Source organism: Phalacrocorax aristotelis, chromosome 1 (assembly GCF_949628215.1).
Source record: "Phalacrocorax aristotelis chromosome 1, bGulAri2.1, whole genome shotgun sequence".
Classification (NCBI taxonomy): Eukaryota; Metazoa; Chordata; class Aves; order Suliformes; family Phalacrocoracidae; genus Phalacrocorax; species Phalacrocorax aristotelis.
In genome coordinates this window covers 68,143,233-68,163,625 of record NC_134276.1, presented here as the reverse complement: position 1 = coordinate 68,163,625, position 20,393 = coordinate 68,143,233, and the positions used below count along the sequence as shown (strand labels likewise).

Here is a 20,393-nt window from a genome sequence, read left to right as displayed (position 1 = left end):
AAACTGAAGCTGACCCAACAGTCGAATGCAACTAGTTTTTTCATATGTTATCGCTGGCTTTTTACCTGCTTTGCACTTCTACCCCCTGATATTTTTTCTACAAAAGAAAACTGACATTCAGTGCATCAGCAGGGTAGGCTAGTTGCTGAGCACCTCATGCTATACCTTATGCTTCTTGCTGGAAGTGTTTCCAGGAGTAGCTGTGCTCTGCTGGTGCTTCCCTTTGAATTGTCTTCGGGAGCATCCAAGCACTGCAATGGGCTTTCAGATGCACAGGGGCAGCTTCACGCTAGAGAGCTTTCTCCTTTGGGTTAGAGGTGACCTCCTGGGACAAACGTTCTCCTTGTCCCTGCAATGAAGCCAGGAGTTACCTATTCCCACCTGTTGTCCCCAGGCCTTTGGAGATGCTGGCAGCCAGCATGAGCTGCACCAGTCTGCAGGGCTCTTCAGTGCACTTTGGATGGGATGCCTGAGGTGGGATGCTGGGCCAGGAATGCTGCCGGCCCAAGATTCAGGGAACATTTTAACCTGGCTTATGGTCTCCTCTGTGTACTCTCTCCCTAAGGTGTCATGTGGGTAATTAAAACCTGGCATCTTTCTACTGAAAAAATCTGATTATGTATTTTGTGCATCTCTGATTTTAGGATGAAATTTTGACGGTCATCAGGAGGGTAGATGACAACTGGGCAGAAGGAATGCTGGGTGACAAGATTGGCATTTTTCCTATCCTCTATGTTGAGGTAAGTTTGTAATGGGTGGTGTTGGGTGCTGGTCTTGATGTCTCTTGGGACTTTTGTGCCCACAAAGACAGGACAAACTTGAAAATTCTTAAATGAGAAGGACAAATTATACCAGAATAACTGAAAAGGGATTTTTTTTTCCCATTGCTTTCCCTAAGGCACTTTGAGGATACACTCAATTCAATTTAAAATGATCAGCAAAATGTATGCTGTGAACTACTGTTGAAGGCTTCCCATGTAGCATTTCTGGTGTAATCTCTACAATATGTAGGGAAAATAGGGGAGGATGATTGCAGTTTGGGTATCTTGCATGTACCTGAGGGGATGCAGGTGCTGCTGGCAGGTGGGAAGCAGTGGTGCAGGCTCAGCCATGCCCTGAAAGCACATCCATTTTGGGGGGCACTGCAGGTGTCCCCTGCCGCGTCAGGAGCTTGGGCAGCTCCACCTGTGTGCCCAGGGTCTCTCATTCTGTGTGCGCCAGACCCATCCTTGCCCTGAGCTCTTCCCTGCAGTCGTTTCCACGGGAGGCTTATTTCAGAGTAAATGCTGAGACTTCATATCCTCTGAGAAGACACATTGTGCCACCACTTCCCACTGCTGCACACCCTCCTCCTGGTGCCCATCCAGCTGGTGCCACTTGGGAGAAGAGCTGCATTGGCCAATGGTGGCCCATGGAGGCCCGGCTGGAGATGCTCTGTTGTCCAGGTGCCAGGTAATGCCTTTGTAGAGCTTTCCTCCTTCATGAATTAACCAGGGGTGCAAAGAACAGATGGACACCACACATGTATGTATTTTTTCGAGGTGCTACCACTCTGCACCTGGTACTGTGAGCAGTGTTGCCTTGTCTCTGCTACCAGGCATAGGCTGGTGCCACTCTCTGTAGTGAAGCATCTCTTGCGCCCACAGCAGAGCCCACCCTACTGTGTGTGGCTTTGATGCCTGCCTCCAAAATTACTTCTCCAGATTTCTTAGTTAATGATTTGAGACAGAATAGAGGTAATTAGTGCCTGACTACCTAATTATTAGCTCTGACAATGACCAATTTGGAATAAACCATCATTAATATACATTGCGTTCCCACATTTGACAAGAACAATAATAGTAAAACCAGAACGTGTGGGAGCTGTTATTGGGAAACCAGCTGCCTTGTATAAGTTAATGACTAGTTTTCCTCTGTTCTGAACGCGTAAGACATTTTCAGTTTGTTGTGATTAAATGAGAAAGCTGGCATTGTCCCAGATTTCATCCATTTTCCTTTCTCTTTCTTATCCTGGGGGAGTGCAATGTTACTGTCCCAAACTTTGCTGCAGAAAAAGTGAATTGGGGACCTCTGTGCAGCCAGCCATCATCGCACCCCACCACCTTTCCCCAGTTCTAGTTTCACCTGCAGGCTGTAAGAGCTTGCACTGCCTACGCACCACAAAGCATCCTGATCCATCTCCCACCCCTAGGTATCTGTTCTCCTTAATTACTGCTCTTGTAGAGTGAAGAACTCAAAGCCTCAGAGGAACAGCTGTTGGGAATACGTGCAATGTTGTCTCACTGAAGTTCTCCAAGTACTAGCACATCCTGGGTGGCCACGGAGGAGCAAGAGGTAGCGTTACGCAGGGTCAGAACAGCAATGCTGGAAGTTTCTAAAGAGGTGCAAACAGCCAGGCAGCATCGGGGGAGAAGAATGCACATAGGAATGTGTGTGTGCATATACATTCATACACAGACACATGTATATAAAATAAATAAAACCGTATACACTTACGCATATATTTGTGTGTATATATATGCACACACATATATTTTATATGTATAAATTTGAAATCTGGAGACTTGAAAGGCCTTTTCAAATGAGGTAGTTGGCTGACATGAGTGTAATACTTGTGCCGTGGTTTGTAAAGCCAAAGGGAAATGATCCTCCAGACAGAAATATCAGCCACCTATTTCATCCAAGCCCTGGTGGATGGAGGCCTTGTTCTGAATATGAGATGAGCTTATGCAACTGTTGGAGTTATACAGTTATGCTGCTGTTGTCAGCTTCAGATGTTGCTTTACATTTAAAATTAAGAGGAATCAGCAGGCCAAAGCCAAAGAAGTTTTGAAAATCTCAATGCCAATATTTATAAAATAAATCCATTAAACAAGTAGTACTTGAATCTAAAACCACTCATTGAGTCTGTCCAAGTCCATTAAGTAGTTTTCAAAATCTTGGCAAAATGTGCAGAATAAGCAAAGCTTAACTCTACTGTACCCTTCCATTTCTGTGAGCCAATGGCCAAAGTGCGTGGGATTTCGTGTGGCATCGGAAGCTGTGCACTCTGGATGGAGCGAATTCCAGCCCAGAGCCCATCTCTAAGGACAGGCTCTAATGTTTCCAACCGCTCCCACAGCCCACGGAAGAGCTCTTATGCTTGCTACATATGCAAAGCATTAGTAAACAAGCCAGTCACTTCAAAGATCTTAGAGCTGGGCATCCCAGAGCTACAAACATATAGGGGATATAATCCTTGTTGTGGCCCCGCTTTGGTGAGACTTTGTCCTAGCAATGTTCTACCGTACCCCTCACAGGGACTCTTGCAAGAAATCCTTTTGCAAGTACTCTGTTACAAAGCATTTACATGCATAAGCCACCGCAGGGCGGGAAGGAGGAGTGTACTGCAGCCTTGCTGGGTGATCAGCACATTCCTCATCAGGACCCCACCGGCCTCCCAGCACTTGGGCTTGTCAGCTTGCCCATGTAAAACCTGCCGTGTCTCCCTAGGCTCCTTCATCATTTTTCCACCCGTGCTTCCTGAATCTGAGAGTGGTCCACTTCTGTAAAGGATTCTGTGCCCGGGAGAGCAACTTTTAGAGCAAGACTGTAGTGTCACAAAGCAGTGGCACAAAAAACTAGCCAAAGACATCAAAATGTAACTGCTCCCTGCAGTGTTTTAGAAAGTCTGTGTCTCAGCATTGTGTGTAGTTGTCCATATAGCCATATAAGTGTAAAGCAGCATGGATTTTATGCTTTATTCCTGACAAGTGACCAGCAAGGGTGCTTGCATGCTTGCTGTGTCTCACAGCTCTCTGCGGAGAGGCTTTTTGCCGCCTCTGTAGTGTCATCTCCGTCCCAACCTCAGAGAAGCTACAATCATATAAGGAATAAATATTTGCAGCTCACAATGGTGACTTCTACAGAATGAGTCACACACAATATGTTCTGTCAGGGAGAGTTTGCATTATTTTTTTTTTAGTTACTTTCTTGCTGTCCTTCATCTCCCGTAGAAGTAATTTGGGCTGACAATTTATGTTTTAATTTGCCTACAGAAAAAAATACTACATAATCAAATTGATTCTCAAGGTGCCTTCTGTCCTGAAATAAACACCTTATTAATAATCCTTACGGTTTGAAGTTGTATTCTTGCTGGGAGGAGTTTTGGACCTGCAAGGAATTCTAAGTCTTAACTAAATTTCTTTTCTTTTACTGTCTTCAAGCTATCCCCTTCATTCTTAACAACTGCTGTTATTATCTCTGTTTGGAAGTGGTAAGTGTTGTGCTGCTATGTGTAAAATTGAGAATAATGATGAATAAAGTGTGCCCTAGTAGATTTAGGTGTCTGGGAGTGAAATCTGAGAGCAATAGTGTGCCGAGTATTTCAAGGGATGCATCCTGCCTGGATGGGCAGGAACTGGAAACTCAAAAAGCTGAGCTGTTAGACCAAAATTTCTGAAGCCCCCACTGCAAAGAAGTATTGACTGAGATCAAGAAGCCTTACGAGTCAGTGGTAGAGCAAGGCAATTATGTCGAGTGCTACTGTGACTGTAATATCAGCAAATTACAATTGATGAAGTGCCAGCCCATTGTTATAATGTTTTATGGCATCAAGGGCACTGAAAGCTGTGATTAAGTAATATTAGGAGTTTTTAAATTCTTTTTACAGAGCAGTGAGGCAGGGTAATGGGGATCTTCTGTTCTTCACAGTCAAAAAGAGAAAAAGGTGGAAAGGAGGTCTGGGAAAAAGAGGGAGGAAGAGAATGGGCAGAGCCAGTGGTTTCAGTGCCCTACAGCACAGGTCGTCAAGACTCCCCAGAGACCCAGGGGAAAAGAATTCTTGCAAGTCAGTGTTTAAAAATAGTTCAGCCAAAACAAAACAAACAAAAATATCTGAAGCATTTCTTAAAGAAAACAATGATTTTTCATTCCACAACAGCTTTGCAGAGCAGAGCACCACATTTAACGATTTTGTGCTGTATCACTGGATCTACCAATCATCCTAAAACAGCTTAACCCGTGCAGGGGAACCTGAGCACGTTTACCAGCATCCTAGCTGTGGTCATTGAATAGAGTCATGCAGACCTATCTACCCAGCGGAATTTGTCCTTAACTATATAACTATGTACTTTGCTGAGAGTAACCTTTAGTTAGCCTGCATATGAATGCAAACAGTTGAGAGTTTAGTGTGTGTGCGTGTCTCTGTGTGTGTTCAGTTAATCTGATGACTTGGCGGGTTGCAAGAGGAGATGCAGGGAACGACTCTGAAGAGAGCAAAGCCTTTCCCTTAGCCCAGCCTATAGACCTGCTTGACTTTGGGATTCTTCAGCATTTTCCTGGTGGTGTAGCCCCCAGTCTGGCATTCAGTCTCGAAGGCAGATTTTGCATTTTTTTTCTCTGTATGCAGATTCTGTATGCAGCTTCCCATCTTAGCCATTTCCAAATATCCTGGCATCCCCAGTGGCAGTCATCACAGTTATATTCTTAAAAGCTCAGGTGTGTGCATGTGTGTATTTCTAGCTCTAGTAGATGTTTTGACCATTTTCAACAACATCAACAAATACTTGTTGCCCTGTCCACTTCTTGTCTATGTTTTCTCTCTCCTCAATCTGTTTGGTTCTTCCCTTCAGCTGCAGGACAGATGGGTCCCTATGGGACTCTCAGAATGAATTCAGCCTTGATGTCTGACCCATCGTTTATATCTCTATGGTCTCTGTGGCATCATACTCTGCACCTTTCAGAGAATCCTTTATGAAATCCTTTCAAAAAAATAAGGAGCATTAGACAAGCATTAGATGGCGGTGTTTGTTGGGTGCCCTTTCCAAAAAGAATTTACAATCCCTGTTTTTAAGGACTGTCAAAAAGGTTCGTTCTAGCCTTGCTAGTATCATTTAATGCTAATGAAAATGGAGGCCTTTGAAAGGTGAGTAGAAGGAAACTAATGTAGATGATTTTAGAAAAGCTGACTTACTAAATCTCAGGGGAGAAAATTCATCCCAGTAGTAAGTCGGTGTAACACTAATGAGTTAAGAATTATACCCGTTAACATCAGAACTGATTTTTTTCTGTTCTCTCTCCTTTTGTGTGTCAGATAAAAATGGAATAAGAACTTTGTAAATCTGACAATATTGTAAGCTCTAAGAGGTGTTCAGCTAATTTCTTTTGAAAAGCTTTATTGATATGCATTTTCAAATTTTGTAATTACATTGTTTTAAGACTTTCCTCCCTGCAGCTTCATAGTTTCTAAAAAGTTGGTCCTACTTGTTTTCCTCTTGCATAGAATATGGTAGAATATTCCAAGATACATTTTGGTATCGGATTTCTACGTGAATGGAGTACAAAATGCCGTTTCCATGCTTCACATTTAAATTGAAACATGCAGAAGTTGTTTTGTAGGCTGCAAGAGGGACCTCAGTAAGAACCTGTTTACCTACTACTACTTTCACATCAATCCATGAATAAAACTTACTGATTTAAAGTATTGTCACACACATATACAAAGTAAAATAGTTTAAAGAACTTCAAGTAACTATGACGCCAGTCAGGAAAACTAAGGTTACTAGAATTCAGAAGGGAGAAATTTAAACATACAATATATAATAATATATAATAATATATATTATATATACACTCACACATTATTTTTGATATCTGGCCCACCTTTTCTGTGTAACAGCTCAATTTATTCTTTTCCCTGTAAATAAAGAACGTTTTACTCTTTGTTTTAATTTCCTATGTAAAATGTAAATTAGCATAACTTTGGGAAATTTTTTTTGTTTAACTTTTAAGTAATTTATTTTAAGTCTTCTGTTAACTTCTAGCATCCTTCCGTGGTCATTCATGCACATTCTGTAAGACTTTCCTCCGTCTTCAGGATACAAAACCGAGCTGCATTGTCACCTTTTGACATAAATGCCAGGTTTCCCCTGCGTTAGATTAGCTGGGCTCTTCAGCTCCATAGAGCTTTTCTAATCACTCACTCCCCTCAGGCTGTGTCCAGACAAGTCGATGCAGGATTGCTTTCTGGTTTCTGCATCAGGGAACACGTTCCTCCAAAGTTCATCTCGGGTGGGTGCCCCAGAGGGGAAGCCTGCATACGGAGGTAGGGGGGAGTTCTGTCACGTTTGAGTCAGCCTCCAGTCCAGACAGGCGTGAGACCTGTGGTGAGCCGCAGTGAGAGCCAGCATGTAAGCTTAGACACAGCAGTAGGTTGTGAAAATTTTCCTTTTGGGAATTGACAGTTTTAGTTACAGACCTTTTCTTGCTTGTCCTCCTGCCTACTTTCACATGAGTGAAATCATAATTAAGTTATTCAGATTTATGTGTTATGACCAATCTTCCTATTAATCAAAACCACATCCAAACTGTTATCACCTCTTATTGTTTCAGGGACAGTTAAGCAAGAAATTGGCTAGCTGTCATATTCAGGAATATCTTCCCTACCCACCCTCCATTATGAGTAACATCTGAATTTCCTAGATTTTATTTTGTAAAAATAACTCTCTAGGTTTATTTATAGAAAGTTTCCAGCCCAGCCAACTTAAGCTCACAACCTTGGCAAATAACCCCATTTCATGAGTCTTTCAATAGCATATATATCATTTTCATATCTGTACGGGGCATTTTTGAAGCACTGCCTCCTAGGTGCCAAAAATTCAAGTGCAAATTAGGTACCTAACTGAGATGGACTGACTTCTGCTCTTGATCTGATAAAAAGACTTTGATCTCTAGCCACAGTCCACTCAAGGACTTCCAGCACTTCCCCTACAAAATCCAGTTTCCATCCTTCCCAGTGCAAACTGGGGACTCGCCTGCTCCATTTTACATGTGCTGCCACTTCCCTGTGCTATCAGCACACAGCATTACCATCAGCTCTTCCCCTTACCTCCAAATCTCCTGAAATATGCTTGTGCTTTAATACATGTTTTCCAGTCCTGGGTGCAATCCTGTCTTGTTTCTGTTATTTTTACACTGACTTTTGGTTTTTGACTCAAAGTTGTTCTCCTGTTATGGTACTGAGGTTGCTTTTGTTATAAAACAAACACTAGTGCTGACCCTCCAGCTTCTCTGGACAGTTCACAAACTGTTGTATCTTACTCGACATTTTCCCTCATTTTAGTGTTCCCTTTCTCTTTATTGTCCTTTCATCCTTTTTTTCACCGTCTTTTTTAAACTTCTAAATTTGCAGTTGGATGGTGAGTGAAGAGGCATCTGCTGATGTGCAGTCTTACTGGCGAGTCACAGCAAGAAACAGCAGCAGCAACAGGACAGCGGTTCTGACCCCGGTAGCATTTTTGAACTGGGAAATATTCTTCCAAACCCTTTGTGAGACCTTGCAGGTCTCTAGGTACAGTTCATCTGACCAACAGATAGATCTCTATGTCTGAGCTGGTTGTCTGGATTCCCCCATACCATCGAGAGACACAACCAGGTGCTTGTAAGGAGAGAAATAGGCACTGCTGCTTAATGGAGACATCTAAAACATGTCAGATGAGCCTATCTGTAGAAGAACCATTTTTCTCTTCATCAGTTAAGAGGGGAAGGCAGGGCTGCCAGCTCCAGTCTAAAGGTGGGGGAGCTACTCATCTTCTGTGGTTACTCAGGCTCCGAGTCTGTTCTCTGCCTGTTGTGAAAGGGAAAGAGGCCCACAATGCTCATTGAACATAAACTCTGCCATTTCACCAGCAAAGAGTATCTATGTTCAAGTCAGTTCTTTGATGCTATAGGCAATAATTATCGATTTCCAAAAGTACCCATCTGTCATATACCAATCAATGTTTGTTCTGATTTTACTAGACAACCTTAAAACTTCCGTGTCTTTCAGAAGCAACGAGGTGCCCTGAATGAATAAGCTTCTGGCAACACTTAGACACATGTACAGCAAATCTTGGGGAGGCTTAGGCGCACTCTTTGCTACCCTTACTTCCTTATTCTGCTCCTGGGATAGCTGAGGCCTGCCACTGGTGTTAAGGAAGTCTCTTCCACAAAATAAAAGTAGATGTTCATGTGGTCCTGCGATGTTTCAAATGGAAAGATACCTCAGGCAAAGCATCAGTCCCTTTGGTCTTGCATCTACTCAGAAGGAGCAACTAAATAGATAGCGCATTACTTGAGGTTAGCTTTTGCCTGTGCGATTGTCAACAAACAATCTGGACTTCCCAGCAGTGCTCAGCAACCTCCTAGCACACAACTATTGGAGTGAAATGTTTCAGCAACAGCACAGGTTTCAAGAGCTAGAAATTAGCATTCCACACTGAGAGTACCCTCTATCCCAGGGCCCTGGGGCGGCTCTAGAGCACATCATCAGTAATCCACTCTCTCTAGAGGAAGCATGAGAACAGGGCTTTTGTCTTTTCTAGCCATTGATCACCTCTGACAGCTTCTAAAGATTGCTTCAGCACTGCTGAATTCCTGGGATCTTTTTCCTTTTGAAAAGAAGGTATCTTTCAGTCTCACTTACCTAGAGCTAATGCATGAATGTATGTTAAGAAGCTATATGTCTACAGATACACGATTTGTCTAGCAGTTAATTAAAAACAAAATCCTAGAGGATTTCATTATTTCTCACACAGGCATTCTTCATTTTGTTTCCTAGTGTCCTTGTTAGCATATGTTGCACATCTTAATTAGCTTCTTTCTTGGGGAGCTTTCCTGGTGCCATAAAATTCTGAGAGTGATCTTCAATCCAAATGTAGCCCCAGGTGGAAGGTGCAAGGGCTTTGGGAGGTGCCCCTGGCGAACTGGTTATCTTCTCTGTCCATTTGCTGGTGGCCATAGCCCTCTGAGCAGAGGGCAAAATGTTTCCATGTGTCAGCCACAGCACTGGTGCTAAGGGTGTCAATGGAAAATTAGTCCAGTGTTAAAATCCCAGCCTGTGAAAGGACCTGGAGGAGGTGGAAGCACACGTTATGGTTTGCTGTGCTGTGGTGGGTGGGATGACCTCCATCAGAGGAACAGGATGGGCAACTGGTCAGTGACACTGTAAATGATTTGCCAGGGGGTGCCTGTTAGAGCCCCCTCTGGTCTCTGTTTTCAGAAGATAGCATGTTACATAAACCTTATTCTGCCACAGTGAAGAGTCACAAAATGTGGTTAAGCTTGATCCTTTAAGCTTTTAAAGAGGAGTAGTTACAAGAATAATAGTTTCCTGGCAGGATGAAGCTATGAACTGTTTTTACCTCTTTTCTGACTTCTTATTGTGGTAGCTCCTGGAATGGTCGAACTGTCTTTATTCTCAGCGCAGAGAGACCCAGGAGTGTATGTGTGTGCTGAACGCATGCTTCAAACAACAAAAATAACACATGAAGTTGATTTTTAGCCTAAAAATGTCATTAGCTATGCCAAAACCAGATGTTTGAGTTAAGTCTCAAATCCCCTAACATTTTGTTAGGTGTTAGAGCTGAACATTGAGAAAACCAAGTTCAAAAGACTAGAGGAGGAATCAGTACAAGCAAATTAAAAACTAAAATCAGAAACAGGGGGAAATAGTTTGAATTAACTTGGGGATCTCTATATTTTCCAGATTTTCTGTAGAACACACAGGATTCTTGAAGGCTCACCCCTTTGTGTTTAGTCTATCCTGTAGAACAAATTATGTACAAGTCCTTGGTTTTGCTTACTTTGTTCCTTTACAAAGTAGACCAGCCATTGTTTATTTTGTGTTCTGCTGCACCATTTTGGGGTGTGATACTGGTGTTATTTTAATCTGACAAAAGCAAGGACTGCTGCCAAAAGCATTGTCCTGCTTTTTCATCATCTGCCTTCCTTGCTCCAGGACTACCAGACATGTGGCCGCACGCTGAGATGGATCAGGGAATTCACTCTGTTGAAAGCTACTCATTTAAGTTGTCGGTGCTTTTTCACTTTCCAGTCATATCTGTTCCATCATCTCATTTATTGCATAGCCACATGAACGTATGCTGATACGGGGCAGAAAGTGGGGAGATAGGAAAGGAGGGCGTTTGTATCTCATGCTCACTGCAGGAAAACATGACCAGGCAGCAGCCCTCTCCCATGGATAGTCTGCAGGCAATGCTGCTCTTGAACTGCACTCTAAGCCATCACATCAAAATGGTGAGGGGAGGAACGTGGGGCTTTGTGCAAGCAACCTCCTCTACCTCCTGGTTATCCCTCAATTTATCTAATTATTTTGTTAAGTTATAATTTTATGACAAAGCAGCACTAGGTACTCTATAAAAAAGGTTAATATTATTAGCTTTGGTTTAAGTAAGGCTGGAGGGAATGTCCTGCTCTAAATCTGACTTTGAAGTCTTCAGATCTGTTTAGACACAATTGAATCAAATTGACAGGAAATTTCATGAGAGAGATTTTCATAATAGAATTTTTCCATAACAGAATTTTTCTGGAAAGCTTAGGAGAAAGCAGGGAGGTGCCAGAGCATTCAGGCAGTGGTGGACTCATGCTGGAGATACTGTCCTCTTGCCCTGTGGCTAAGGGCAGGGCACTGAGGGAAGAGGTAGCTCTCCCTTGTTTCTCAAGAACAAAGCAACCCTACAGAAGGAGGGAGAGCATTGCTGGGTCAGGCCCTACCCATGTTGCTGTTGGTGGGGAAAGTAAAGCTCAGTGGCAAGTTTCTTGATGGTGATTTCCCTTTTCTCTGATCTGCTTCTACATCAGCAGCAGGGTAAGGAATTTACAGGGATGTTTTCCACTTGAGCCCTTTTTCTTTTATTTTCCTAGCCCAGGAGGAAGGACTGTGATTCTTCCCTTTGAGGGCAGAAATAATGACCTCAATATCTTCTCTGCTTGCTCCAGTCTAGTATCTAAAGGCTCATGCCCATTCCCAGCCACAGCTTTTTCCTTCCATAGGTGTGTTGCTCAGGAGGGAGAAGTGTGGTTGTATTAGTGTGGTGGCCTGGTTTTCCTCTCACTCAATGTATGAATTATTGGGATGGAAGGAAGGCTACAGAGATGCACCACCTAGAGGTGGTACAACCTAGGTTTTGTTGTACGGAGGTCCCTGATGGCACAAGAGCACTCCTGAGGGCAGAGTTTAAGGTCATAGCAAAGGCAGCTCCACACCACTCCAGTGACACATCTGTCTGTTTTTGCAGAGAACAGCTTCCACTCAACACACACCTGAGGTTTTGGTGCAGTACCCGGTCAGAGTTGTGTGTGGTACTGTTCCCATTTGGTCATTGGTTAAAGAGGGATCAATGTGCATTCATGGCAAGTAATAAAGACATTGTTGATGGGAATCACATGCTGGTTCCATTCATCCATGTGGCTGTCAGTCTTTGGCCAGCCTGATTGCTGAGCATTTGCAAAGATCAAACTCTTATCATCTCATATCCTGATTATGGCTGCATCCTTTCTGCATCCTTAACAAATGCAGACCTGCCTCATTCGTGACCATCCAGAGTGCTCATCGGCAGCCACTTCTTTCTTTCTCTCTGAAGCCCTTTTCCTGTACAGCACATGCAACTTTCCCTTACTTGCAAACCTGTGATTACTCGCTTCTCTATCTACCTATCTTTTATTTACTACTGAAAGATCAACCTCTGTCTTTGATCAGCCAGTGATGCCAATCACTTTGTGGGTTTTTTCAAATTCTCATTTTCTTCAATAGTGCTCTGTTCTTCAGTGTTGTGACGAATGCTTCAAAAATGTCTGGACAGCTGCATCAGCACTGCTCCTCCAGACTCCTCTCTAAAATTGTTCTTGGCTGTGATGCCTGCAGGAGATTTATGGTGTGCAGAATCTTCTGTCCATCTTGCTGATAAGACTGTCTCATTGTATATTTTGTTTATACCTATATATTGCCTCTTGTCCTCATCTTAAATTGTACTTTCTTTGGGCTGAGAGCTGTTGTCTTGCTCTATGTTTTTGTAGTGCTTCTCACAATGGAGTTCTGATTGATGGTGGGAGTCCTTCAGCATTTATTAAATGCAAAAATAATAGAAATATTATCAAAAATAATAGAAGTATTATCGACAAATGTCTCTGCATCACATAGCATGGTCACAGTTTGCAAAAATTCAGTTTCCTCAGGGCAACTTGTCTCTCTGCCTACAGAATGTAGGTGTGACCCAGGACAGTCCATTTTCAGAAAGGAATGTGTTGGGAAAATATTTAAGATTGAGTAATTCCACAAACAGGAAAAAAAACCCCAGTGTTCTGCACTTTCAGAAAGATTTCCTACTGTGCAGATTTTTTGCTAGCCTATTAATTTTGCCATCTCGCAACTCAAACAGGATGGCCTAGAGCAGTGGTTTTCCAAATTCCTTCCAGTTGTAGCATACTAACATAAACAGCATTTGCATATGGATGTCATAAAAGTGACTAATGCCAGCAGTCATCATACTTTATTGCAGTAATGTGACACATGTGCCTGAGCATCCGAAGAGATCTGCTCAAAGCTCATTGGGACTGAAGAAATGGCGCACCTCTTATCTAGCAGTGACACCCACAGCAGAACACTCTTTGACAGAAACCAGAGCATGACTCCAGCATACGAGAGGGAAGGGTGCTAGCTGCTTCACTGCATGACTTGACAGTGCTGGCTACGTGTCCTTTACCCTAAACCAGAAATCAAACTCAAAAAGTTGAACAAATAGCATTTTCTAGTTTGATAGCCAGAAAGTTCAATGAACTCCTTTACTGCAGCTGTTGGCAAGTCAGCGGAGAGACATCTGACTCTGACCTCAGCCTTGTACCCAATCATATTTTAACATCTCGGATTCTCCAAAGAAGGCTGCAAATGGTTCCTCTAGGCGAGGGGCAGTCAGTCATGCCGTGTGTGCAAGGCTGAATGCTGCCATTTTCAGTCAAGAATTTGCAGAGTCGAGGGAATTCGTCACAGTTCGGCCTTGTCAGATTTTTCTTCCACAATACGAGGGGGGAGGGTTGTGAACCCAATTACATCATCATATAGCACAGAAAACACATTTTCGTGTCTTACAGGCTTTCAGAGCCTTCAGTTACTGGTCAGGCTTCCTGCACTACTGAGACGTGTATGATTATGCCATGTGCAACAGCCACTGCTTCCTAATGCCATCCCAATCTGTTGTCCACCTTTTAACAAATATGACAGAAATATACAGGTCTCAAGGTAAGACAACCTTGTGTAAAAATTGTTTAAAAACAGCTGGTCACTGCATAGAACGAAGAAGGATGCAAAGTAGCACTCCCGCTGAGGGAAAGAGAGCTGTGCTATTGTACCAGGCATCAGCACATCTGTGCGGGCAGGAGGCGCTTCAAATGCGCAGGTAATTTTAAGCAGAGTTTACATCATAATAGCCACAGGATAGGGCAACTATGAGAAGCAAACTCAGGCTGGCAAGTTATGTCTCTCTCAGAACAACTCCTTTTCTTTCATCCATGTGCGTAGGTAAGAAGGCCCGTCTCCCTGTCACACAGGCAGTCCGTGTGTCCTGGTGTGCTGCTGCCTGTCCCAAACACGAGTAGTTCATTTCCCGTTTCAGAGAAACGTCTCAGACTGTCTCTCTATGGAGTCATCAGGTGCTTGAGTGAAACAGTAGCACATCATGTCCTGACCTGTATTTTCACCCTGACTGGCAAATAGTGAACCCAAACCCTGGACACAGCTCTCTGCAGCGGCTTTTATGACTGACATCCTTTGAGGTGGGCTGCTCCCAGTGAAACATGCAGGGTGACCCTGGAGCTGGTGCTGCAACTCTCTACCACAACCAGCAACCTTGCTTTGTAGCCAGTTGTCGAAGGAGCTCCACACACAGTATCTAACTATGTAGCCCCTGGGACGTTATTCTTTTGCAAATACTCTGTACCACAGCCAGCAATCCTTTTCTGTCCTGTATCTGGGAAGCAGGAGCCAGAAGATTTTGTAGTCAAAAATATCTTTCCTATATACAGTACACACAGAGCAAAGGCTGTTTATCACAACCCTTTAGTGCTAATGTCTGAAGTGTGTATACCTTGGTTCCTTTTACAAGCAATTGAACCAAAACATTTTCTTGGCATTTGCTTTCATTCTTCATTTCACTGCTTTATCAGAGATAGAGACAGCAGTACATTTATTTGTGTGCGATTCCCCACAAGTAATCTTCAGTTGCAGCACATAAAACTTAATTTTCCCCAATTGCATGAGATCTTTGTATATTCTACGCAAAGTTGTAAATCACCACAACAAAGACTCCTTGCTTGCTCAGTGTAGGCAGAGCCTTGCAGTACTTGAAAAATTACTTTGGCTTTCCCGTGTGCTCCTCGTGCTGTGATTCCAAGAGCTTCCAAGAACTTCACAGATTTATCCAACATCATGCTTTCTGCAGATAACACTGATGATGTGAGGTGCATCTAGACCTTTTTCTCATTGCCCACCAGAACACTTTTGTTATCAAATTCAGAAAGGACTTCAGCAAATATGTATATTTTGTTTCTTTCATCCCTATTCTTTGTCACATTAAGTTGGAGGCAAGCGTTTTCCTTAAAAAAAAAAGACATGGTATTGTTGCTTCCTTCACACAAATCTGAACATTACAAAAGCAGTATTTTCAAGAACAATATTTCCAGGAACAAATCTCAGAGAATGAGCAAAAGGGCATGATGTCAAGCCCTGTAGCATGTGTGCACAGTGCAGCTATCAAGAAGACAAGGGTCTGTGTAACAACATGAGCATGGTATTGCCTGGTTCACAATCTCATTCGTATTTACTTGGTGTCGCGCACCATAGTTTGGAAGCCATTTGCTTTGAGACTCCCAGGCTTGATATTTGCACTGACCCTGAAGAGATCCTCTGCCTTTAGTTGGTGGTATTTGGCTTGTCACTCTTCAGTTAATTCAAAATTTTATGGGTACTGTTGATCACCCAAGTAAACAGTCACACCAGGAGCCTTGTGGAACGTTAAGAAAGGAGGTAGAAAGTTGCCAGAAAACTCTGAGAACGCGAAACTTGGCTCTTTTTAAGGTACATAGGCTCTGCAGGTATTGCTTAGAGATCACTTGTGATCCACACAGCTCTGCTCCAGGAACTGCAGTATCTTTCCTAGCCCATGCTGAAGTTTTGAGGTACAGCTGGCTCAAAGTGAAAGTTTCTGCAAGTGAAGTGGTTTCTAGATTCAGCACAGAACTACTTCAGAGGGCTTCCCTTCCTTGCAGTAACTGGCAGCAATGGTAAAGATCTCATACAGCTGCCAGGCGTCAGCAAGGCATGAGGACTACATCTGAACTGCTTCTGAAAACCTCTTGAGACCACCTTGGACTCCTGTCCAGGCTGCTGCCCAGCGTAAGGCTGCTCATGCTTCTCCTGCCAGCACCAGCATCTTCTGCCATTGTGCAGGTGAGCACCTGTACTCAGAGAGAGATTCAGAAAGGTTTTCCATTTAGAAAGAACGTGAGAGAGGGAGACTCAGCATAGCCAGAAAGCTGGTGGCTTTCTACTAGGAAAGGGGCAGTGCTGTTTTGGGCCTCCTGTGGCTGTTCCTCAATGCAGGGACTTTGAGCCAGGAGCCCAGGTGAACTCCCAAACCACTGTAGCCTTGGTCATTTCTGTGTCTTAGCTGAGAAAAACCATCTCAGAAACGGCTTCCTGATGGACGTCTTGTCAAAACCAGCATGCTCCTGGGAAGTACTTCAGTTCCAACAAGTTTCATTTTTTGATGAAAAAAATAGTTTGTCTGTAAACTCCTCACAAGCTCCAACAGGGACTCTTCTGGTACTGAAATTAGTGCCAGATGGGCACCAGTCCTTCCACCGTTGAAGGCAGCTGGAGTTTTGCCACTGACTTCAAAGGAATTAGGATCAAGCCCATGAATTCATGACTGCACTTTTTATTTAACTTTCTGAATAATGTATAAGTAAAAATAGGCTGTATTCTCCCACTCTTTCTGATGTTGAGCAAATCTGTATTTGGTTACATTTCTTGCTTTCAGAGGATCTTTGGTGCAGTCATGAGCATCTCATTATGAAAAAGGGTGTCCACAGAGGACAGATAGGAAGAAAAGAGGAGGAAATCCTCAGGCACATTGAAGATGCACAACAGATCTGAGATTCAGAGATGACAGATTAGAGTAAGACAGTCCTCATACTTGGAACTGAGGTCTAGATAGCTAGAATTGTTTCAGGGAGTGGAGAGGGATGCAAAAAGCATACTTCTTTTTGGCAAGTTAATCTACTTTTAATGCCATTACATTTAGTTTTATCTTCTTTCTTCTCAGCCATTCGGACATTAGTTTCTATAAGGTTACTTGCTGCGCTCTGCTCCTGAGCAGACTTTGCAGCAGACTGCACATTTTTCTGGGATTCACCAAGCCATGTGTTTGTTCTCCATCACTGCGAACCATTTTCCGCCTTAAAACTGTTTGGAAAAAAGGGAAAGAAAAAAAATTCCCAGTTCACCACCCAAGGCTTAGTGTTTACTTCTGCTGCACGCATCATTTATTTTCATTCTGCAAGATCATGATGACACGCTCATCCAAGCACATGCTGTTCTAATATGCTACATTCCTTTGGCCTCTCAGTGCATTAGAAGTGACATTGCTGCTAAATGAGAAAGGTCTTGTAAGACAGGGAAATAGATTGTTAAGTACCGCTGCCTTTCAGAGAACCCTGTTACAGACAAAAATGATGGGCTTGCTTTTTCCAGACTGTACATAGTTGTGTACATGTATGACCCTTATTAGGAAGGCTATCTGCTGTATGGTTTTAGGGACTTCCTTCCTTGAGAACATGCTAACATATTTAGCAGCCTTTTGGAAAGGGAATGAGACATACGCTTCAGCCTGCGACTGGAGGAGCAGGACACTTGGAGTATGAGATGTGTCCTAGCAAAGTATTTCTGCAGCTATTGCTCCATGTGAATATGTTCAAGCAAGCGCATGTACTGTGCTTCTTCTGTTTTCTGGGTGCATGGAATAACTCTGCTCTCAGTCACAGTGTGGGGTTTCAGAAATCTATCTTCTGTGATGGATAAACCACTTGCAGAAAATCTGTTCCACATTTGCTTGTCCCTCCCTGGCAATAAATTAGAAAAAGCAATAGTGGATTGTTAGAGATTAACACAAAAATATTAAATAATGCTTTGTTTTAGCTATCATTTTTTCTCTTAAACTGTACCTTACTAATGATTCATCATTAGAAGGTGTTGCCTAAATGAATAACTGAGATAGGATTTTGTAGCTTCTGTCCAATGAATTTAAACTGTCCATGGAGAACTTGGGAGGCTTTCTCTAAACATTTTTAGATCTGAATTTACAGAACATATAAAAGATGAAAATTATAGATGCATTCAGTTGGTTGAAGAGCCCTTGGCACAACTTTGTCTGCTAATATCCCATTAGTAAGCCCTTGGAACTGCTGTGTATCCACTATACTAACTCACCCAATGAACATTTTCTTTCTCCTAATGCCCACGTGAGTCAAAGGGTGGTTTTGCTACTTGGCTACAGTAGAGGATAGGTTGTAACCTGCATTTGCCAGTAGGGATAGCAGTAAGGAAAAGCTGCTTTAGCTTTTTGAAACACTGCTTTCTGGAGACGAAAATGCTTTCACTGATGCAGTCCTCTCAGGGGCCTAGCAGAGACAGGAGACTCTTGTATAGTTATGCCCTTACTTACTTAATAACCTCACTGTGCTTCAGAACATAAATTATAAGACTAGCAAAACTAATTTAATGAGGGCATAAGAACTTAATATTTCCTGAAAGTAACTACTCTGAAGTGAAAATGCAGTAATAAATTCAGGCTGTTTATTTTAATCACAAAATCAGCTATGGAACTCCAAGTTGCCAAAGTTTCTGCAAGGCATAAAATAGGGATGTGCATGATCTTCTCAATATTTATGAACTGTAAAGTATAAAAATTAGCAGTCCTTTGGTGAAAATATTTTCAGTCTTTCAGTGGGGCATTGTGAAGAAGTCTTATTAATAATTTTAATTTTCCTTTCTGCTCTGCTCCGTGGCTCCTTTCTAAAACCTTGAACATGATATTTTTTCTTACCAATTTGTTCTTTTTCATTAGGTATGTCTTGATTTGCGGGGGTTTGTAACTTTTCCCTTTTAAAAGGGGCCCAAACTAATATATTTCTGATTTTATACCTGGATTTGAACAGCACCATCCTTTAGCTAATACTTTCCATAAAGACAGAAAAAAAGCTTATGTAGCAAATGAAGCATTGTTTTCCTGAAAGTCTTAATAAACCTTCCGGTTCAAATTGGCTCTAGTTTAACAAATTACTTAAGCGTGTGTGTAATACTGAGAATTTAAGCAATCCTTCCTTTTTCAGAAAAGAATGTAATTTTAGTCCCATTAGTGACACTTTGGTCTGTACATAGTATCAAGCACACACTGAAGTAAGTTACTAAACAAGAGCAGAGCAAGGTCCTCTCTTTGGCAGGTCAGATATCAGTCAGAAATTAATCCATTACCCAGACCTAAATTAATCCATTACCCAGACCTAAATGACTAGAAAGCTAAGAGTGTTCAATAGCAGGACAAGACTTACTGTTTCCATCTTACAGAAGACAGCACCATCAGTGAACTGCAACAGCCCAGGAGCTGCTGTAGTGACCACTGTGCATCAAGGTGTCCCTTGGAGGTCTAAACTGGGCTAGAACAATTTTGCCACCGTCATGGATTAGTAAATGCACTGGCGTATTTGTCAGGGGAGATACAGTAAAGGTTAATTATTTAAACCTGACCTAAATTTCCCATGCTTCTATCTTGTTCCGTAATAATAAGTTCCACAGTAATAATTTGTTATTTGGACTAAAACTAGAATTAATTATGACCCACACTGCACAAGAAGTAGATTCTTCCTTGCTCTTCATCCCAGCTGGGTTGTGTAAGTAGGTGCAAAACAGTGCCCATTGAAAATATAGTTCTTTAAATCACATTGGGACATAAAGGGCATATTTAGTCCCATGGGGGGATAGCCAGTGCAGGTGACAAGTTTTCTCCTGTATCCCCTCATCCTTAACAGATAAATATGTTCAAACTCCTTACAGGTAGTCCCTTTTAAACACACAAGTATCAGGAACTGGGGTGAACAGGGGTATGTGTATGTATGTGTGTGAGTGTGTGCAAGCATGTGCAGCAGAGAGAGGGAGAGAGAAAGTCACCAAAATGCATTCTGCAGAACTATGAGGTTTATCTAGAGACTAATAAAATAAAAATTTTAGCAGTGGAGACGTCCTGAGTGAGGTAGCTTAATGTTTGTACCTTTTTCACCCATATGGTAAAGTTTCAAGCAGAATATCTATAATAGTAATATCTAAAAGCCAGAAGAAGAAAAACACCCTCTCCCTTAGTTCATACAGCATGGGCAGGCTGGCTGGAGGCCAAAGTCATGACAGCTTGGATTGTGGCAGGGAGAGCAGCGTGGCTCCCTGATCAAGGTCAGCAAATTTTTAATGAACAGAGCTTGATTACTGCTCCCTTTGTGGGAAAAGGTTGTTTGGAGGTGAACAAGTCTCTGTG

General features: G+C 42.5%; 1 protein-coding gene across 1 annotated transcript in view; it reads left to right on the top strand.

Annotated features, from left to right (window-relative positions):
• SH3RF3 (SH3 domain containing ring finger 3) overlaps positions 1-20,393 on the top strand; it is a 252,787-nt gene that overhangs the window by 165,015 nt on the left and 67,379 nt on the right. Inside the window, exon 3 of the mRNA XM_075091962.1 lies at positions 645-740. Coding sequence (XP_074948063.1) covers positions 645-740 — 96 coding nt within the window. The remainder of the gene's footprint in view (positions 1-644; positions 741-20,393) is intronic.